Source organism: Notolepis coatsorum (genome assembly GCF_963971535.1).
Source record: "Notolepis coatsorum genome assembly, chromosome: 17".
Taxonomy (NCBI): domain Eukaryota; kingdom Metazoa; phylum Chordata; class Actinopteri; order Aulopiformes; family Paralepididae; genus Notolepis; species Notolepis coatsorum.
In genome coordinates, this window is record NC_140181.1 from 67,737,851 (window position 1) to 67,761,586 (window position 23,736).

Consider the following 23,736-nt stretch of genomic DNA (forward strand, 5'->3'; position numbering starts at 1 on the left):
AAGGTTAACCTTCTGTAGTGTGGTAGTGAAAGGGTTAAACAAATAATTCTGAAACCAATTACAAGCCTTTCCATCAAAGCCAATACTGCATAACCTTTGTAAGAGCAAAGTATGATCAACTGTAGTTGAGCCTTTGACAGTTGTGCAATAGTGCTATATGATTAGCTCTAAATCTAAATGGGTACGGATGTAATACAGAGTGAATGAAATGCCTTGAGTAGGTTATCTACCAAAGATTCCAGGATTTTTGCTAGACAAGATAAATCAGATGATTGGTCTGTAAATATTTAGATAATTTATATCACTTCCTTCCGAGGCCAACTTCCAAACACTGGGAAATATGCTTGTTGTGATAGAGAGATTAAATACATGCGTTAATTGCTTTGTGATAAATGGAGCAGACAGTCTTAGAAAAAAGCTTGATACTTTATTTTCCCTTCATTAGTTCCCCTAAATTCATAAAATAATCATCACTCTCTCCCCTAATGCTCCTAATTGCTTGTCTGCTGGCTGGTTGTCTTCAGTTTGACTTTCAACCAAGGGTAGGTTGTGGTGTTGTGATGTTGTGATGTTGTGATGTTGTGATGTTGTGTTAGGACAGTGCTCTGTTCACCTTGCTACGTGATTGACAACCGGAGCGAAGTTGGTTGGTCCATAGAGCTGAACCGTCTTGAGGCTCTGATGGTAAGCTTCTAGGATGCCCTCCATTCCATTGCAGTACGGGTTGTCAACGTTGCCATTCTGAGAAGAAAGAAAATAGACATGAAAGTCAAGTCGATCGGTAAGTTGGCTTCTCGTGTCCCAACAGCCACGGTGCTCGCTAGGAAAGTGAGGGTTCTCACCTTGCTTTACTTCATTCAGTTCTGTTTGGTCACAGGGACAAGTGCACGTTTCTGTAAATGTACCAGTTTCATGGAACACATCTCTAGGCAAACTGACAGCAAATATTTGAACGCTGCAGTGTGACATTAATGTTAAAACCTGTTAGACAAATAGGGCATGGAAAGAGTACAAGCTTTCAACCTTTCAATCATATTTGGAGTCTTGATGCTGGCGCGAATCCTAATGAAAACTTGGAGCATCCAGACGATGCCCTGAAAATAGGCTCCTCATTAGGTGTGCTATACCGCATCCTGGATGAGAGACGCGACATTGATTAAGAATCCTTCAGCCTTAGAGAATCTAATTTGCACTATAAAAGGTAAATGGAAGCTATTCTAATTTATGCGTGTTTCTATCCGTCAAAAGGCACAGCAGCAAAAAAGGACATCCTCACAATAAATACACATGAAAGCACAAGCATATCTACAGCCTCCAAACAGAAATAATGTGCTCACACTCACAGACAAGCTTGACTGGGACGGGGGGGGGGGGGGGAATATATAAATTTTTATTCACTCCAATTACATCATAATAGAAATACCCGAGCTAGGTAATCAGGGTCTTTGAACCCCAACGTGAATAGCCTCACTAATATATTCATTTCTTTCCTACAGAGGTTGTAGTTACCAGGGGGAACTCGTGGGAGACCCTCCCGTCGGGGGGCAGCTTAGCGCCGAAGCCCAGGGCGGGGCACATCTTATCACTGTCGTAGTCCTGGATGATCTCTCCCACAGCCTTCAGGGCCATAGCATAGGCATTCATCTGGTAGGGGTTCATGTAGTGCAGCGAGGTGGACTGAGATGGGTTGCCTTTCAATACAGGGGAAGACAAGTGGTCAGTGATGCACGTAGTAGGAGGAGGAGGAGGAGGAGATTAAGAAGAAGGGGAGGAGGAGAATAGGAAGAAGAAGAGGAGGAGGAGGAGGGGGAGAAGAAGAAGAAGAAGAAGAAGAAGAAGAAGAAGAAGAAGAAGAAGAAGAAGAAGAAGAAGAAGAAGAAGAAGAAGAAGAAGAAGAAGAAGAAGAAGAAGAAGAAGAAGAAGAAGAAGAAGAAGAAGAAGAAGAAGAAGAAGAAGAAGAAGAAGAAGAAGAAGAGGAGGAGAGGATAGAGGAGGCGAAGAGGAAGAAGAAGGAGGAGAGGAGGAAGAAGAAGGGGAGAGGAAGAAGAAGAGGAGGAGAGGACAGAGGAGGGTGGGGAGAAGAGGAAGAAGAAGAGGAGGAGAGGATAGAGGAGGAGGAGGATAGAGGAGGAGGAGAAGAGAAAGAAGAAGAGGAGGAGACGACAGAGGAGGAGGATGGGGAGAAGAGGAAGAAGAAGAGGAGGAGGAAGAGAGGATAGAGGAGGAGGAAAAGAGGAAGAAGAAGAAGAGGAGGAGGAGGAGGAGGAGGAGGAGGAGGAGGAGGAGGAGGAGGTAGATTACAGGTTTTTCATTTTCATTCATTACATGGGTGGATGATTGATGGCTCCTGGTGAAGACCGCTAGCCCCCCTGAGCCTCCACTACTGTGGAGCACTGTCTCTCTGTTTACACCAACAGAATAGCTTTTTTACCTAGAGATACACTACAGCTACTAGCATGTTACTTCCTCAGTCTCTCCCCTGTGTCTCTTTCATTCTTAATGCTTACTCTAGCATTTCCTGGGTCGACAGTCTGGAAAACCAGGGGATTCTTATTGATGCCACTTTCTATTAGAACAAAGCACTGTGAAACCAACAGGTCGACAGACACAGGCAGCCCCGGAGTCACAGACAGCCCAGGAAGAGCGGGTTGGTTTTGGCTGTTATCCATCTGTTGGCCAATAGGAGGGAGAGTCATTTCTTCCAAGAAGGATTACTGTAATTCACGCAAGACATTGAAATATGTCTTTCTGCAAATCCCTCCTAGAATCCCATTCACATTGCCCCCTACACATCCAGTATGCACTTCTTAAGTGTGTGGAGGAGGTTGGTGTTCTGTGCTTTTTTCAAGGGAACGTTGGGAAGGATACAATGCAGTGTGTAAGTCTTAGGACAGTGTTTTGTTTGTTTTGTTTGATTTGAAAGGGAACAATGACTATGAGGTTAGAGAGCAGACTCTCAGCTTCTGAGGGTGTTTACATCCATATCAGTGAATTGTGTAGGAATTGTAGCTGTTTTTATACACTATCCTTTGATTTTAGGGGACCCAAATTAATTGTAAATATCAACATAAACTTAAATTAAGTCATAATTTAATATTTGGTTACAAATCCTTTGCTATCAATCCCTGAAGTGTGCAACCCTTAAGTGGTCATTCGTGAAATAATTTCCCCTCAAATGCCACTCAATACATTTTAATACATTATGATGTTTTTAGGTGTACAGTGGACTCTCCACCAGAACACACAAACACAGTATGGGATATGTAGTTCACTTCTGAGTGTTATTTTATCCAGTGCCTTGAGGGCTCATAGAAAATATAAATCAACAGCCTCCTGTCACTATAGTAAGTGAAAGTACAGACAATTTCATTGACTTTTTGTGTCCAATTTTATGATGGAAGTCTATGGAAAATTGGACAGGAAAAAGTCAATGAAATTGCACCTATCTGTACTTTCACTTAAATATTGATAGGAGGGTGATGGTTTATATTTTCGTTGAATCCTCAGGGTCTGGATACAATAACACTCAGAGGTCAAATACTTGAGTATTCTGATGGAGAGTCTGCACTTTAATCTCAGAATCATTGTTCCATTTCAAATCCAATGTGCTGGAGTACAGAGTCAAAATAACACACAAAAACATCCTTTTCCCCAGCAGTTGGTACCAGGGATCGAACCGGTGACCTTCCAGTTACTGGTTGGAATATCCTCTAGGCCAACGGCAACCTCTGGACTGGCAGCTCTGACTAGGAAACATACCCCTGACTTTTTTGGTAATACTAAAGTGGATACTTTCTATAATCAGAGAATGATGAAACTGGTCGGCACATTGCCGATAATACTGGAGCTCAGTTGTCAGTTATTACAAACGCAATATGGCTGCCTCAGCACAAGATTATGTAAATATGGTGCATTTGTCAACACTCAGCGCCTAATGAGCATTTCTGGATGGTCATTTATCCTCAGCATGGCCTTTTTATACCTCGCAAATCCATATTCACACTAGAATGATCACACGCAATATAGAAAGAAAGATCTATAACACATCCCACTTCAATTCATGGAGAAATGGCACGGTCGTTCATCAGCCAACAAAAAACGCAGCGTATTGTGGGCGGTGCTCACCGTTCGACGCAGTGAAATCAATGGCCACCGTGAAGTGGATCTGAGTTCTGAAACAGATGAATAGGGATAAGAGCACACAGGTTAGGAGGGAATCAACAAGCTCCCACGCGAGGAAATAGCAAACTGTTGGCCACCAGCACCGGGGCTGTACACCATGTACACAGAGACTAACACACCTGGTCCATGTACACAGAGACTAACACACCTGGTCCATGTACACAGAGACTAACACACCTGATCCATGTACACAGAGACTAACACACCTGATCCATGTACACAGAGACTAACACACTCCATGTACACAGAGACTAACACGCCTGATCCATGTACACAGAGACTAACACGCCTGATCCATGTACACAGTGACTAACACACTCCATGTACACAGAGACTAACACGCCTGATCCATGTACACAGAGACTAACACACCTGACCCTGATCCATGTACACAGTGACTAACACACCTGACCCTGATCCATGTACACAGAGACATCCTTGCCTAGTAATTGCATATCCATGCCTTGATGAAAAATGTCATCAGTGTCATCCCAGAGCGCAGAAAACACATTTGGAGTGTTATGACTGCAGCAACAAGGTAAAAATGCTGCTTTATTATTATGTGCTGCATTGGAGATAATTATGTTTCTTTGCACATGTGTATTACTTATGTATTGGAACACCAGAATGAGGTCACACCTTACAGTTTTAATTAGCCTACCGTATATGGCGTTACGCAATCATTAGGCCCGTTAGACCTACTCTACTGTACATATATCCTTCTGCCACTGCATGCCTTTGAATTAGCTTTTGCTGCGCTATGAAATTGAATGTGTTCAATGTTTGCGTATGAATGACATTGAACGCAGTTGAGCGGTTAAAGTGAGGGGAGCGAGACATGCGGCGGGCCGGCCCAGTGCCCAGGACCGCAGCCATAATGAGGGCTCACTGGGTTGAACCGGTGTGTTCTCTCTCTCTGATTACATACTCCTAACTCTCTTCCCTCTTTCCCCGGGTCTGACACACAGGTGCCCGTTACGCACGTTGACTTTAGAAGCCTTAATCCTGCCCGTCTATCCAGAGGAGAGCTGCAATTACCCACGTCTGCTTTTGGCCCCGGCTCACCTGGGAGGCAGTGGCTCGCCGCAGGCCTCAACTCATCCGAGGTTCCGGAAAAAACACCTTTTTATTTTTATTTTTTTAGTTTCTGTCAGTGCAGAGGAAATAGGATCACAGCTACCTCCACATGCAGTGAGGTGAGTAATTTCACCATTTTCTCTGTATGATGTGCAACAGTGCTGTATATATACCGCATATTTACATTTATATTTTTATATTTACCGCACATATACCTTATCTATCCATATTTGCCTGAATATACCTGCATATACCCAAACCCCTCTATATACTTACTTATTCACCTGCATATAACCCATTGCTCTGTATGATAGCATGTACAATAATGCTGTATATACCACATACTGTATATATACTTATTCTCACCGCATATATATCTATCCACACCTGTCTGTACCTGCACATAGTCCTTTTAAATATCTGTAGATACTACAGTAGTACTCATTTGTATATTTTGTACCCAGTTTAATCACCTGTACATTGTATATTGCTGTTGCATTTACTGTTACATTTATACTCTGGTTAGATGCCAAACTAATTTCCGTTGAACTGTACTTGTGCTGTATTGTAACGTTTGGGGTTTTGCTCTCCTCAGGGAGCAAACCCCTAGTGTTAACTGATGGTAATTAACCTGATATCTGCCCTGATTGCATTCATTGGTACCTGGTGTGTCTAGTTAGGTTGGCTTTATATGCTCTTCCTGGTTACTGTTTAGATTGTCAGTCGATCACTGAACCTACCTGTGAGTACACCGTTGTGAGTAAACGCTTATCGCTCCTGCCATGGAGGATAAGTTAGTTCGTCGTTGATAGTATTTACCGTGCCTTGCATTATCATTTGTATAACCTTTTCATGTGCTTATGTAGCACCGTCGCCCGACGTGTTTTGTTTTGTGCTATGTTTTGGAGACAGTGTTTTCTCCCCTTTGCTTTCCCCATTTTGCCATACAGTTCAGTTTATGTCTTTGTGCGATAACGTGTTTTGGAGACAGTGTTTTCTCCCCTTTACTTTCCCTCTTTTGGAGAATAATTTTGTTTGTGCGCCGTTGTCGGCGCGTATGCCTTTTGATATTTCAAACAATAAATAAGTAACCTTTTGTTTGAGAATCAACACCTGCCTCTCGTCTATCCGTTCTGCACTGCACCTGGGTCCAACACACCTACCCAACGGTAACACTGTATAATGACAATACATTTGAATATAATCTAATCTACGACCAGAGTCGTCTGTATTTGCCAAGTACATCATACAGTATGTATGGGGAATCTGCCTTAATGTGGTCGGCGTTGAGACACACAATTACATGTTCGCAAGTAACACAATACACATGCAAAAGGGCCTCACACAATAGTGCATAGGTCCACGAACACTCACATGTTCCATTTAGACACTGGAGACAGTCAAAGTAAATCTTTAGTTTTCATTTGACAGACGGAGAGAGAATGCTCAGAGAAACAACTTTTGGGAAATACCAAAGATAAAAGCCACAGCCAAAGCAGAGGAAATTGATAAAAGAGTAATTTCCCAAACGGTTTAGAAAAACACACAATGAGTGAAAAGAATTGGCTTAATGGTGTGACAAAATACATAGTGAATGAACGATAGAGACCGAAAATCCAGAGTCAACGCTGCATTAAAAAAAGCGAATTACAGTCCTCTGCATTGTCAGCGATTGATTTAAGCATCTGCATTTGTAACACTTTCGCCAAAATTACGGTGCTGACAGGAAATATGTTGCTGCTGTATTAGTATGCTACCACCTCGACCAGACAACGCCTGGTCTTACAGCTACTGTCTTACAGCTAAGGTAGTGTCCACATAAAGATAGTGTCCACAAACCAAAAAGTCCTTTTGAGTTGAGGAAAGACAAAGAGCTGGAGCTCAACAGGTCCACGTCCATCACCCAGCAGGTTCACCCATAGGTTCACCCAGCAGGTTCACCCATAGGTTCACCCATAGGTTCACCCAGCACTGTCTACAACTGCCTTACACTGTGATCATAGCTACAGTACCTACCTCAAACTATAGTCTACCCATATAACTCTGTATGATAGCATGTACAATAATGCTGTATATACCGTGTATATATATTTACCATACTGTATATATGTATCCACATCTGACTGTATATACTTGCAGATACTATATCTATACATATTCCTTACCTACTCGTACTAGTTATACCGCTGGCCGGTATGACTTACCACCATAGGGTCTTTATACCTGTATCACTGTACTTAATAATACTATAACACTATACATACATCTGATTAGCAGTATTACTCAGTAGTACTCATTTATATATATTCCAGTTTAATCACCTGTACATTACATATTGCTATTGCACTTTGCTGTTACATTTGCACTCTGGTTAGATGCCAAACTTATTTGAGTTTTTTTACTTGTGCTGAATAATGACAATACATTTTAATTAAAAAAGAAAAATGGGGGCGTAGCGCACGGCAGTGACATTGCTTCCCGATGTATGCCTGCAAACCCAACCCTATTCAGGGTGTATGAGCATGTCATTCTGTTGTATCATCCTCATCCTCACCATGCTCACTCATATTATACAATGTCAAAGGACCAACCGGGAATTTACATTCCATTCATCTACTGTATCAGCGATCTGCAAACAGCATCCCAAATGGCTGACAAAACACCAGCGGACATATTTTATTCATGAGTCCGGCAACAATGATAGACCCGGGACCTTGAAAAGAAACTGAACACGGTCCACCTGCTCTCCCCTGGATCTGCCTGTTCCTCCGGATGAAGAGACAGCTTGGATGTGAGCGAGTGTATTCTCTTTCCTTGGTGATTAACAGTAATTGTCTCCCCTGACTTTACCCCCATTGAGAAACTCCGGCCAGCATTGTGTCACAGATAATGGTGGACGTCTCCTGGGGAGACTTGGACCCCCGGCTCATTAATCTGCATTGAGTTAGACCGCTCGGCTGACAAAGGGGAACCGTGGCAGTGTGGCATGCTCCCTTCACTCGTGAGTCTCTGCTGATTTCTGTGGTTTAGGCTCAGAACGTGTGCAGTCATTTTTATACATAGAAGCTAAACGCCGAATAGGAGTTAAGGTACGGTTTTCGACACAATAGAAAGGGAACTGTCAATCACGCTGCCAATCAGGTCGTCAAAGCAGTAGGGATCTATACATAGTATAGCCACAGCATTTGACAGCCTGCTGAGAGGTCCATAGGAAAGCTGTCTCATTATGTCCATGAGTGGATGATTGATGACTCCTGGTGAGGACCTCTGGCCTCCCTGAACCCAGTGATATACCTGAACGCGGTCAATGAACGATCGTTCATGAATGCGTTCGTATTTTTGGCGAACGTGAACTGAACGTACTGTATTTCCGCTAAATTAACGTAATTGAGAACGCGTTCATTCTCAGCGCTGTATAACGGCGTTCAAAAGTGCGTTCATTCTCAGCACTCTATTATAACGGCTTTCAAAGGTGTGCCAGATTTCATATGCCGTTCAGCCGAAAACCCAGTTAAAACACACCGTAAACAGGCTTAAAAATAATGCGGAAAACCACCCAATCTGGCAACGCGCCTGTCACCCCCTGGCTACGTCATCAGACTCCTCACAACAAACAGTGGAACCGCGGAATCGGCGAGCAGTATCATGGACGAAGCCGAGAGCTGCAGCAACACTCGCTCAGAGTCAGACTCTACCTCTATGACGTCGGCGTATGAGCATTTAAAAGAGTTTAACGTTAAAGTCAGTACTGACTCAGACGGAAAAAACCTAACGTTTGTCTGTCCACCCGGTTTGAAGAAGCAAGTCCGTACATCAACGACGTCGACAGCAACCCTTAAACGGCACATTGAGAATAAGCAAAAGTCCTGTTTTTGTTTTCATAATAAAGACAATTCAAGCAAAGTTTTTCCTCATGTTTTTGAAAATATACTGTAGAGATGAAAGCTGCAGCTGCTACTAGTGTGGACTGAATGGGCGGCAGCAAAGCGTTATGGAAATGCCAGTATTCTATGGAAGCAAATGAGTGCCAGAAGTATTTGAATTTAATCAGACACCGCATTTATAGCATTGAAAATAATAACTTTGAATGTATCTGAATTTGAAAACATGTATCTGAATTTTTTCAGACACCGCATTTTTGTATCTGAATTATTTCAGACACCGCATTTATAGTTTCAGACACCGAATGTATAGCATTGCAAATAAATACTTTGAAAATCATGTATCTGAATTTCTTTGCTCCGAATTTACCTATGCGAAATAAAAATGCAGTGTTAATAAAACAATTCGAATGCATAATAAAATTAAATTCGACGCCAAAAAGAAATTCGATGCATAATTGCGGTGTATATAATTCGATGTCAAAAATTCGATGCGTGTATAGAATTCGATGTAATAAACCAACATCCGGGTATCAAGCTGCAGAACCACAGAACCACCACAGCAGCAGCAGGCTGAGGCCCCTTGCCCCTTGTTTATTTATTAGACTTTAAAAACTCAACATTAACACTTTGAGTGTCAGGGACGCGTTTTGTCGTTAGTTCATGCTGCCAGTTGAGTGCAACGCTATATAGCGCTTGTTTGTCGTATTTTTTTTTATTAGTGATTTGAATTCATATTTCATCAATCGAGCCTCACGCTAGTGTTGCAGACTCTCTCTGAGCTCAATTGGGAAAAATACCGCCCCCTATTGTCTCTCCCTGTGTAACTGCACCCCATTAGTTTAGACTGTTGGGGGGGGGGGGGGGGTCCAGCCTCCTCATGTTACTCTCCGGCGAGGCATCTGAAGAGATCCAAGTTGATCGCTGACCCTCAGAACAGCGTGGATTATGTATTTCCAGCACCCAACGCTGAATCAATAAACGCGATCGGTGTTGTGAAGGATCAGATTAAACCGAATATATATATTTATTTATGGATATATATTTAATAGTATTTGTATATCGTTTGATATCCCTTGTATATTCTTTGTACATATACACTGAATATCCCTTTAGTCTACTACAGCCCATAATAGTTCATTCTCTCATTGGACAAGAACCTGGCGCCAGCAGACAAGCCCCTTGAGTCAAGTTCAATAGTGCCGACGAACATGTCCCAACTAGCCCCGGTTCCGCGTAGGAATACGGCTACCGAAATACGAATGGTACTATTTGTTCACCGTGCATATAAATATGGCGCAAGTAAAGTAGAACTTTCTTTTAGTCCATTAGTCCTTTACCCTCCAACCTAGTAACAGACGTGAAGCCTCACCCACGACCCACGTGTGGTGCAGTATGGCCTATTTGGCCCCAGAATAGGCATTGAGACCTCGTGTAAATTCATAGCTGAATTGTCATAGTTTGGCACTGTACCGTCGAGTGGGACGTATTTCTATTAAGTTAATAATAGTCTATTATGTATGGTGCATCGTGCGGTATCGAGTTCTAAAGTGAGTAGCACCCCCATCGCCTCCTCGTGTTATCTAGAAGCTTAACCAGGCTGGGCAGACCACGTGTGGTGCTTGCATCCGAGGAGTTCTAGACGAGGACCGAGGGGGACCTGCACATTGGATTACCTACCCGGACGACTGCTGAGCCTATACGGCATGGAATATCTATTTGCTTTGGGTGCTTTGATTTGTGGAGCGGATAACAGCCAACGCCGGTGAGTGTTGGAATTACCCCCAAGAGGAGCCCAGGTGAGACGGCGCTCAACCCAGACCGAGGCCGCCTCGCTTCTCCTTCGTTGTGGACCTACAGCCTACAGCTACCGTCTACAAGAGGGCCCAAGTGTATTCATCTGTGGATCAAGATCCTGCGGGCACTGTGTTCTGTACCTGAATTCTCCCCAGGAATCGTTGGCCAGATGGGATGCAGCTGACGGCTCTCCAAACCCCCCCCCCCCTACTGACTTACAACCAGGAGGACCCCTTTAGTATCCCGCTATAATCCTTAAGTACCATCGCTATAGTTCCCTAAAGAACCAGGTTGTATACTTGCTTCCTGCGTAACCAGAGATTGGACATTCAGTGTTGATTTGCCTACGAATACTCATTTGCCTTACAAGTGCATTCAAATCATAAATGTAATTAAGTGAATGTTGTATATACCTTTTGCTATATTAAAACTTCGACTGTTATATTTGTGTGGACCTGATTTCATATGTGGGAAAGTGTTCATCATACTTAGATATCGTGTACTGTATGGCCAGAAGTTAAAGTACATCAAGCGGTAGTGGTTTAATGATACCATACTTATCAATACAGTCAGGGAATTGTACCCCTCAGTTACAATTGGTCCTTCGAGCCGGAGGGTAACTAGTGTAATATTAATATAGTGTTATTAATATTGAAATGGCCTATGATGAACACTCCACGAAACGGTCCTCCTAACGTAGGACGCCCGCGGCGCAGACGACAGACACCTCAGTACTTAGAGGATTACGCTGTCAGTCAACTACCTAGCCTTCTACAGACGGTAAACGCGGTAAAAGTAGAAAGTAAAATTATGTCTGACCTTAACGACCAGGTTACCCCGACCACAGAGGCCCTAGTGGGTTCTAATGTAACTGACCAAGCTCACGGTGGGGACCAGGAGGGAACAGACATGCCTTTACCCCCCGCCAATACCGAAGAAGTAGTCCCCGACCAGCTCCGGGAGGAAGACAACCCTCCAGAGGTGGAACCCTGCACGGAACAAGATGAGGAGATCGCCGAGGAGATAGAGCTCCAGGACTCCCCAACGAGTACAGCCAGGAGCGGCTCACCTCTACAAGCGTCTTCCCCCAGCGAGGCGGAGAGGATGCTGTCACAGGCGTTCCTCGTCAGCCTGACAGCCTCTACCGAACGCGATCGACTCCAGGGTGAACGCGATCGACTTCAGGGTGAACGCGATCGACTCCAAACACAGCAACGGAGCGAAGAAGAGCACATACGCCTGGAGATGAGACGCCTTCAGACGGAAGAGAATATGGCAAGAGACCGGTCCGACACCCAGCGCGCCGCTGACGGTGCCCAAAGAGAAGCAGAGCGCGACATCGCTCTCATCCAGCGCGAAGCCGAGCGCGACAGACTACAGGGCGAGCGCGACAGACTACAAGCGCAGCTAATGGAGCAGCTGATCACCAAGGCAACACCCTCTCCCTCCGCCAGGGGTTCAAGGGCCTCGTCGAGACAACAGTCAAGGGCAGCATCCCCTAACCGACCAAGCGACCCTGAACTTGACCACCAGAGAGAGCCTATACCCCCCGCAGACCCCCTTCCCCGACCGGTCCAAGCGAGACCCAGCTACAAGGAAGGAGCAGCATACACTGCGGAGAGGCTAAATAAACGACTACAGGATCTAGAGGACCTGACAGAAGAAGAAGAGGGAGAGGAGGAGAACCAAGCCCGACGACAGCACAGTACTCCACCGGACCAGGAGGTCCAATACAGCCCAGGCTATACCCCCGCGGCGCTGCGCTACAGACCCCCGACTCTATTCACGGGTGAGCATGACGCACGACCAGCCCCGAGGAACAGCACCTGGACCAGCGGGCCATGGTACCCTGCCGGTACCAGCCCACAGAGAGGCGCAAGAGGAGACTCGCCTAGGAGGCCTCTCTCCCAACGCTCACCGATGTGCCAGCCATCCACGGCGTCATACATTGGCACACCGACGTTTCCAGACTTCACCCATGAGAATCGAGCACAGTACACGGAGCTCCGGATGTGTTTAGAGACAATGATGGTGGATGTCGTTGACGAACGCCACAAGTATGCAATATTACTGAAGCACCTGAAAGTACCCCGAGCGCACAATATAGCGCTAGCCTATGCCACCTCTACGACCCCATACACCGCGGCTCTAGCAGCGCTGGACCAGAAATATGGACGTATATGGGATTACGTAATCCAAGAGATAAGGCATATTGACCGCCTACCCCCAGCAACAGACAATCGCTCACTAGACGACCTGTCTATAAAAGTGCAGTCCCTGGTAGGGATGCTGGGAGCGCAACGAGAAAAGGGTATGCACAAGCTATACGCCAACTCTAACGTCGAGAGGATTTTAGAGAAGCTGCCGCCCGCCAGACAAGAGCGCTTTAGGCGGCAAAGAGACCACCGTGATCCTAACGGTCCCGAACCATCCCTCCTCGATTTAGCCGACTTCCTGATGAGAGAAGTCAGCAGCCTACGCTTGGATACATTTGTGCGGAGCACACCAAGCTCCAGAGAGGGACCTAGGAGAGTAAACGATGGAAGAAGATCAGTGACTGTCATGCACCAATCAGAATCAGTACCGAGCAGTAAGAACCACAGTACCCCCTCGAGAAAAGAGAAGTGGAAGATGGTGTGCCCGTACTGCAAGAAGGAACACTGGCTGTCACAATGTGACCTGTTCAAGAAGATGAATGCAGAAGAAGTGAGTCAATGGATAAAGTCCAACAGGCGCTGTTACCGATGTGCGCGCAGTCACATGGCAGCCGAGTGCCGCCTAAAGAAGAGGTGCAGTCGGTGTGACGGAGCCCACCTAGATGTCCTACACGACAGTAACAGAAGAAAGCCTGCACCTGCACCATCGAGCAGCACAAAGGCAAGTGTCATGTACATTGACCCCGCCAGCAGCAGCGGCGCCCAGGTGCTCTTAAAGGTAGTCCGTGTAACATTGAGCCACCAAGATAGGGTCATGGACACTTACGCCGTCCTTGATGACGGGTCAGAGAAGACCCTTCTCCTCGCATCCGCTGCGGCCCAGCTGGGACTGCGGGGGAGCGAGAACCAGATGACGATTCGGACAATAAGAAGAGATTTAAAGACGATAAAAGGCGAGAATGTCTCCTTCACTATCGCAGCAAGCGGGCAGCCAGAGAGACGGTATAGGATTACAAATGCTTTCACCAGCCAAGAAATAGGACTATCACAGTACACCTACCCCATCGCCAAACTGATGGATAAATATGTGCACCTGCGTCAACTACCTATCCCGCTCATAGACGGCGCCACCCCGACCCTGCTGATAGGCTCCGACCATGCAGACCTCATAGTCCCGATAGACCGGGTCCATACAGGACCCAGAGGCTGTCCTGCAGCAGTCGAGACCCGCCTAGGATGGACATTACAAGGCCCCCTCGCTAAATCTCTCAACCGAACAGCAGCCACTAGCTGCCTCCACTCCAGAGTGACAGAAGAAGACACCACTCTCCTGCAGCATGTCGAGAGGCTATGGACACTAGAGACAATGCCCTTTAAGAACGAAAAGAAAGACATTCGTTCTAAAGAAGACATTTACGCCATAAACCTCCTCGAGCAAGGGACAAAGAGAGTCACAGTCGGCGGAATGATGAGATACGCAACTCCACTCCTGAGGCGAGAGGGAATGCCCACCTTTCACGCCACAAAAGAAGCTACGGAGCGGTATCTATTGAACACAGAGCGGCGCCTAGCCAAAGACCCCGCTCAAGAGAGTGTGTACCGCGCTGAGATTGAGAAGCTAATCACAGCGAGACACGTAATGAAGATTGACATTAAAGAGGCCGATCAGACGACCGAATCATGGTACGTGCCGCACCACAAGGTCCACCACAACGGCAAGGATCGCATTGTGTTTAACTGCAGCTACCAGATCGGATCCCAGAATCTGAATAAAGAGCTCTTGCCCGGCCCCACACTCGGCCCCTCTCTACTAGGCGTGCTACTACGCTTCCGCCAGGACATGGTGGCTATCAGCGGGGATATCAAAGGGATGTTCCTGCAGGTGAGACTAGTGGAGGAGGATAAGCCCCTACTGCGGTTCCTATGGAGAGAGAGGATCGGAGATGAGCACCCAGCCATCTACCAATGGGAAGTCCTCCCCTTCGGAACCACATGCAGCCCGTGCTGTGCTACATTTGCACTGCAGAAACACGTCGCAGAGGACCCAGCAGCAGATGAAGAGGTCCGACACAGTGTGAAGAACAGTTTCTACGTGGACAACTGTTTACAAAGCGTTTCGACCCAAGAAGAAGCCGAGGCTCTCCTACTCAAGCTACGCGCCTCCCTGATCAAAGGCGGCTTTGATCTCAGGCAGTGGGCCAGCAGCGACCCGCAAGTATTGCGCAGCCTCTCCCCCGCGGACAAGGCAGCCAGTAGCGAGACCTGGATGGCGACCATCCCAGGAGAAGCCCAAGAAATGACACTAGGACTGGTCTGGCGCTTCGGAGCAGACTCGCTCCACTGTAGACACAAACCCCTGACCACGGAGCGGGGAGGGTCGACGGCGATACCGACCACCAGACGGAGTGTGTACAGAACACTCGCCAGACAATATGACCCGTTGGGATGTATTCTACCTTACACCACCAGGGCAAAGATGATTGTACGAGCACTATGGGACAAGGACCAGGGCTGGGACGACCCAATACCCGCACACCTTGCCTCCACATGGAGAGAGTGGGAGACGGAACTCCGCTCACTCCCAGGCGTCAACATACGCCGCAGCTACTTCCCACCCACAGTGAGGCCAGAGACATGCAAGATGGATCTACACGTCTTCAGCGACGCCTCCGAAGTAGCCTATGGATCTGTGGCCTACTTGCGTGCCCAAGAGAAGGGAGGAGAGATACACACCGCTTTCATCCTGGCTCGCTCAAGAATAGCCCCACGAAAGCAACAATCTATCCCGCGTCTAGAGCTCTCCTAGCAGGAGCGCATCTAGCCACGCTAATCCAACGTGAACTCACCATCCCGGTGCAAAGAACAATCTTGTGGTCAGACTCTACGACAGTACTCACATGGATCAAGTCTGATTCATGCAGATACAAGGTCTTCGTGGGAGTCAGAGTCACAGAGATTCAAGAGTTAACAGAAGCAGCAAGCTGGCGGTATGTGGACACCAAACACAACCCAGCTGACGTCATCACCCGGGGAATGTCCCTAGATGACCTCACCCGTCACAACATCTACAGTGACGGACCAGAGTTCCTCAAACTCCCGGAAGAAGAGTGGCGTACGCCCACCCCACGGGAGGCGAGTAAAGAGGAGGCTGAAAACAAGAAACCTATGTTCTGTGGATTGAGCACAGTCGCCTCCACAGACCCCAACATAGATGATTGCCTCACCCTACAGAGTGCGCAGCTAAAGACATTCCTGTGGCACCACCCAGAGATTCAGCCCACCACTGACATTTCAGCAGCTGACTACGAAGAAGCAGAACTTCTTCTACTACAACGAGCCCAGAGAGACTCGTTCCCCGATGAGCTAGACTGTCTACAGGGAGGAAAGGCCGTCCCATCAGACAGCAGACTGCTCCACCTGGCACCCGAGAGTGACGCCCATAATCTCATCAGAGTGGGTGGTCGTCTGCGGAGAGCCCCCGACCTACCGGATGACGTTAAGTACCCGATAGTCTTGAACAGCCGACACAAGGTCACAGAGCTGAACATAAAGAAATACGACGAGGATGTGCACCACGCAGGAGCAGAGAGAGTCTTCGCGGAGATCAGACGTCGCTATTGGATACTTCAAGGGAGAGAAGCAGTGCGACGCTTCCAGCGAACCTGTCTAGACTGCCGAAAGTGGCGCGCGCAGCCCAGCATACCCCGGATGGCTGACCTACCTCCCTGTCGCCTCCGACTCGGCGACAAGCCCTTTCACTCCACAGGCATGGACTGTTTTGGCCCGTTGTATATAAAGAAAGGAAGAGGAACCGAGAAGCGGTGGGGTATTGTATTCAAATGCATGACCACCAGAGCGATACATATCGAACTCCTTCCAACCATGAGCACAGACTCATTCCTTATGGCCTTCCGAAGATTCACATCGCGGAAAGGAAAACCGTCTACATTGTTGTCTGATCACGGGACAAACTTCAAAGGCGGAGAAAGAGAGCTGAGAGAGAGCTTCCAAGCTATGGGCCCAGAACTTAAGACCCACCTCGCTCCATCCCAGATTGACTTCCAGTTTAATCCCCCGAACGCACCCCACTTCGGTGGAACCTGGGAACGAGAAGTACGTTCTATAAAGACAGCCCTGTACGCCGTGCTTGGGGCCCAGACTGTGGCGGAAGAAGTCCTAATGACAGTCCTCACGGAGATCGAGGGAGTATTGAACTCCAAGCCCCTCGGTTACGTCTCAAGTGATGTAGCAGATGTCGACCCAGTCACCCCCAACACACTCTTGATGGGGCGGCTGGACCCCGCGCTACCCCAGACAATGTACAGGCCTGAAGAAGCGAACGGCCGAAGAATGTGGAGGTACAGTCAAGTACTGGCTGACAAGTTTTGGAATAGCTTCCTACTCCACTATCTACCGTCTCTACAGACCCGCCAGAAGTGGGTAAAAGAGAGAGACAATTTGACAGAAGGAACAGTCGTCATGATTATCGACCAGTCACTACCCAGAGCTATGTGGCCGGCTGGCCGCGTAAGCAAAGTGATCACCGGTGCCGATGGCAAGGTCCGAGCAGCTGAAGTGCTCGTCCAAGGGCGGACTTACACACGACCCGTGGCGAGGCTAATAGAACTGCCAAGACTCCCAGACACTATCGATGACGACCATGACCCCACGACTTTGTGAGTTGACTGACCCTTACAGCGGACCTTGAGTGGTAGACAGTGCGGTTAATCTGTCTCTGCTTAGCTAATTAGGTGGGACTAATTAGGGGGCGGCTGTTGTGAAGGATCAGATTAAACCGAATATATATATTTATTTATGGATATATATTTAATAGTATTTGTATATTGTTTGATATCCCTTGTATATTCTTTGTACATATACACTGAATATCCCTTTAGTCTACTACAGCCCATAATAGTTCATTCTCTCATTGGACAAGAACCTGGCGCCAGCAGACAAGCCCCTTGAGTCAAGTTCAATAGTGCCGACGAACATGTCCCAACTAGCCCCGGTTCCGCGTAGGAATACGGCTACCGAAATACGAATGGTACTATTTGTTCACCGTGCATATAAATATGGCGCAAGTAAAGTAGAACTTTCTTTTAGTCCATTAGTCCTTTACCCTCCAACCTAGTAACAGACGTGAAGCCTCACCCACGACCCACGTGTGGTGCAGTATGGCCTATTTGGCCCCAGAATAGGCATTGAGACCTCGTGTAAATTCATAGCTGAATTGTCATAGTTTGGCACTGTACCGTCGAGTGGGACGTATTTCTATTAAGTTAATAATAGTCTATTATGTATGGTGCATCGTGCGGTATCGAGTTCTAAAGTGAGTAGCACCCCCATCGCCTCCTCGTGTTATCTAGAAGCTTAACCAGGCTGGGCAGACCACGTGTGGTGCTTGCATCCGAGGAGTTCTAGACGAGGACCGAGGGGGACCTGCACATTGGATTACCTACCCGGACGACTGCTGAGCCTATACGGCATGGAATATCTATTTGCTTTGGGTGCTTTGATTTGTGGAGCGGATAACAGCCAACGCCGGTGAGTGTTGGAATTACCCCCGAGAGGAGCCCAGGTGAGACGGTGCTCAACCCAGACCGAGGCCGCCTCGCTTCTCCTTCGTTGTGGACCTACAGCCTACAGCTACCGTCTACAAGAGGGCCCAAGTGTATTCATCTGTGGATCAAGATCCTGCGGGCACTGTGTTCTGTACCTGAATTCTCCCCAGGAATCGTTGGCCAGATGGGATGCAGCTGACGGCTCTCCAAACCCCCCCCCCCCCCTACTGACTTACAACCAGCAGGACCCCTTTAGTATCCCGCTATAATCCTTAAGTACCATCGCTATAGTTCCCTAAAGAACCAGGTTGTATACTTGCTTCCTGCGTAACCAGAGATTGGACATTCAGTGTTGATTTGCCTACGAATACTCATTTGCCTTACAAGTGCATTCAAATCATAAATGTAATTAAGTGAATGTTGTATATACCTTTTGCTATATTAAACCTTCGACTGTTATATTTGTGTGGACCTGATTTCATATGTGGGAAAGTGTTCATCATACTTAGATATCGTGTACTGTATGGCCAGAAGTTAAAGTACATCAAGCGGTAGTGGTTTAATGATACCATACTTATCAATACAGTCAGGGAATTGTACCCCTCAGTTACAATCGGTATTTGGAATGGCGATCAGGAATTGGAATAATCTTTTTGGATAACATCTGATCTGAGGTAAGGAATCTATTTTACCAGTCTTAGGGTAATCAGAGCTTTTTTCACAGATATATCAACGTGTGCCCTATGTGTGTGTGTGTGTGTCTGTGTGTGCGCGCTGATCAGGAAATGAGAGAATCGATATTTCAGCCCGCTTCTATAGCGTGCATAAATACACATATACTATCGATAATCTAGCGTTTATTTGAAAACTATTCATAAATAGGCCGAAAAATTTCAACGTTTTTGTGTATGCCAGAATATTCCAGTAAAGGGGCGATTATCACGTAATCGATATATTTTCCTGAAAAACTAGGGCTTTTCAAAATGCTATAAAACGGAAATGAACCGATTAAAAAACAATCCGTTTCGACAATGTTGACTGCAAACAAATCATTGATAAACGACGGGCAGATAGACACATATCCATAATTTAAGACGGAGATTATGCGTTCACAACGCTATCATTGACGTGGGTGCCGGCATTCAACCACGTTTTACCATGTTCACCAGTGGTAATCAAAGTGTCAATGAACAATCAACCATATTAGTCAACTGAAATACTATGCCCACATCAGCAGCCAATATGTAGGCTCCTGGCTGCCAGGGCAGGTAAATAGAAATACTGACATCTAGTTAAAAACACAACCAGATAAATAAGATGTAATATCCCATACCGAATCAATCTCAGGAGATGTTTCAGTCATGAAGAACTGTGAAACCTGTGCTTCGGTCCTTTGCGTTCTTATATTTCGGGAATGTTGTTCTCCTGAGGCATGCTGTCTGATGTCAGTCAGTCAACCATGTGCCACAGAAAACACCTACATACTTTGCAGTTTGCTTTATAAACATCTCCACTGACGCTATCAAGCCAGGGGTTTGCCTCTTCCCACTCAGGTCTGTACTTCTGGAGGCGTTTTGTCTTTTTAGGACGCGGTGGCACAGAACGTATCTTAGCAACGTGAAAGCGCTAATTCTCATTGATCGTGATCTTCTGAGTGCACGCCCATCATACCAGAGTTGCCAAGTCTGTTTATTTTCCGCAACTTTTGGACACAATTTTGCTTGTTTTTGGCTTGTTTTTGTAGGTCGGTTGGCTCATTTCTCTCACAATACTGGCAACACTGACTGACTTGCGGACAGCGGAGCTCTCACATTCCCAACCTTAAAATACGGGACAAAGTGCGTCCCGTATCAGTTCAATACAGAACACGTCTTTTTGTTTCCAATTACGGGACGATTCCGTATTTTACGAGACGGGTGGCTACCCTAATTCCACCACTGATTGACCACATTCACACGGTGGAGAGAAATGGCCACCATGTGAATAATGGTCAATTGGCTGTGAAGCTGTTTCTCTCAACTCCACAACAACAACGTTTTATTTAAATGGCTCGAGCTTCAAGTCCTTGTTTACTTGTGACAAGCCTGGGGATTTGTTAAAGAGGCTGAGCCGGCGATTGTTTGTTGTTGTCTTCCATGCTCAGGGATAGTATTATTGTCTCTGGCACAACGCAACCCACTGATACTCCTAACTACTGGCTGCATGGCCTGGAGTTGTTTTTCTTTGGAAATCCCTGTTGGTTACATTCCTCGAGCGTTTGAGTCATCCTTCAGTCATCTTGCATTATTCAGAACACTTCCATCGGTCATGTTCTAGTCCAACACCAAATTCTAAGTGCTGCATCTCTTGAATAAAATCTCTCCTGCATCGGTGCATCAGTCACAACATTGAAATTACTTTTGGAATCTACATCTGCTCTAAAGACAGGAAGACAGCCAAGGCTCAATTAGCCTCTTCCCTTGTCCTTTCACTTTTCAATGTCCCCTGCCCTATGTCCTCTGTGTCCCAGAGGACAACAAGCTGACGTTTTCTCATCAAGAGCGTGGGCCAGTGGACCCCTAGTTTGTGCATAGCCTTGGACTATTGTGACTGGTTGAAAGAAATACAATAAATTGTATCTGATGATGCCAGATCTCTGTCTGCATTGGCACAGCGCAGTGGTGAAACAGAGCAGAATGCAGAGATGCTGGTGAGACTAGGGTTGCATGAAACTGACTTAATGGTTTCTTGCTGTGACAACTTATAGTGGCAGTGCTGCCTCTGTGCCGGCTAAGGTGGAACAAACCTTTTTTATGCCAGAACAGAAATGGGACGCAACACAAGGGATTAATCACAAAGCCACTATGTGTCCTGGGGCATCCTGCCATCTCCTCCTCCCTGTAGCTCTCCAAGAAGTAGAATTGGAAGTAGAATATCTTTATTGTCAACCACTTGGAATAACATCCCTCAGAATTAGCACTTTACCTACTTATGGGCAGTTCAGATCGTGGTTATTGTGGTGTTGGATTATAATGTATTTCTTCTTATTGTTTTTTGTAATCTCGGCTGCAGTGAAAATGAGGGCTTGTCTCTCAATTGTATTTCTGAAAAAGTAAATGTTTACATTATACCAGTCTGCATTTAACCCACGCTAACCAGTTAAGAACAGTCACAGTCCAGCGGCCCAGGAACCAACTCTGGTTGTAATGGTTGTAAATGCTAATGGCAGGAGTATGTCCCTAGCATGCATGTCTTTAAGCAGAATGAATAACGTAAAGATTATGCAGCGTGGCATTTATTTACAATCCTGTCATATAAGCCAGCCAGCAGTGCTCTCACGGTCATATCTGGGAAAACATTTCTGCGTTTTCCAGCAAACAGCAAAACCCTGTTCCTCAATTACATCTCAACTGCATCTGAAATTAATTTATTCAATTTGAACTACATTCCACAATATAATAATTTCCTGTGAAAACCGCCTGCAAGCCTGACCACAAAGCAAGTCTGAAGGGGGAAGGGGACGACGAGACCAATATCACTTTCTCCTTGTGTTACAGGACAAGATATTTTGGGATGAAACGATTAAACCTTCATAAGACCTCCGTACAGTATAGGGCCCTAGAAAGAAACATCACACCACGCAATCTCACTTAGGGTTTAATTTGAGAAAGAGAAACATTTCAATATGGTGTGTGATGAAAAGAATATAAATCTTGCATTAGTGCCCATGACTTTTGGACCATAATGATCTTTATTATAATCTCTGTCCCACTTGAACATTAATGAAAAAAAATCCATTCACTCTGATGCCAGTCAGGGTGTCTCAGTGGTGTGACAGGATCGGAAATCTCTCTCTCTTCCCTTTTTTCTTTTTACCTTCTAGAGCAAATAAATAGAAATCATATCAAATGTAATATGTTTGTGATCCCCTATTAAAATGTGAGTGGTGTTCAGGCAAACACAGTTGAAAGAGAAGGGGGAAAAAAGACAGAGCGTCTGAAACATCAAACTTTAACTAAATAATATAAAATAAAATCCCACAGAACATTAGAGAGTCCATTTCATGGTTCATTTTCGGTTCATTTTCATTCAAATTGTATTGGCTTTTTGAAGCTTGGTAAGCCATACATCCCTGGGCATGTCGTGTTTGTTTTTAATGTATTGTAGTTTTTGACTTTGTGTATACTGTATTTTGTATTTTTAGTATTTCTTCGGTTGGTTTTAAATGTGCTATAGAAATAAAGTTGACCTTGACCAATGCCTTCAAGTTTAATCTCAGGAATTGGTTGATAGATAATCAAAGATGTGAACACTGATGTGTATACTATGTGGGGATTGAACTGTGTATATTGCAAGGGTTAAATTATGTATGTTATTGCTAATGTGTTTGTACTAGTTTGTACTAGGTACTATCCCATTATTTCTGGCAGGGGGACTGCCAATGTAAACTAGCCTTTTGGCTACAATTGGGTACATTTACATTCTATTTTCATAACATTTTCCTTAATGTACCTCTTATCAAGCGGGCAGAAAAGTGGCAATTTCTTAACTTGAACTTGAGGACTGCATACTTTTTTTGCAAACAAAAAAATACTATACTTTATACTTATAGCACATGCATGAGCCTGGTCTCTTTTGAAAGATTCTGCTGTTTCTGATTCCAGAAAAATAATCCACTTTTTGTGCTAACGTAATAGAGTAACATAGGTCTGAACTTGAGTTGTAGAAAAACTTGTTACTCAAGTTTTTCTGTAGTAGTTAGTAGTCCAGAGGTAGTATTTCCCCAGAAGGTGGTATGGCTTACAAATCCATACGGATCCATAGCCTGAAGCCTTATGTAGTACATGTCCAAATTTCATAAAGATCCATTCAGAAATGAGTGATTAGGAGTGATTTTGGTAAACTGTGTACAAAAGAAAAATTCATTCGGCTGTTTTTCTCTTCCTGTTTTCGCTTGTTAGTTATTTCTTTTCGTTTTTTAGATTCATACATCCCCACGTGGTGTTTCATTGGTAAGCCACACTCATTGGCTACAACGATCCACAATAATTTTCGAGATCGGATCTAGATTGACGGAGCTACTGCGCCAAGAGTCGGGAG

At 45.7% G+C, this 23,736-nt stretch overlaps 1 protein-coding gene across 1 annotated transcript in view; it reads right to left on the bottom strand.

The window, feature by feature from the left end:
• Positions 1-23,736, bottom strand: part of cpne5a (copine Va) — a gene marked incomplete at its 5' end in the record, with an annotated part of 227,661 nt that overhangs the window by 12,795 nt on the left and 191,130 nt on the right. Inside the window, 3 exons of the mRNA XM_084333074.1 lie at positions 614-741; positions 1,510-1,691; positions 4,126-4,172. Coding sequence (XP_084189200.1) covers positions 614-741; positions 1,510-1,691; positions 4,126-4,172 — 357 coding nt within the window. The remainder of the gene's footprint in view (positions 1-613; positions 742-1,509; positions 1,692-4,125; positions 4,173-23,736) is intronic.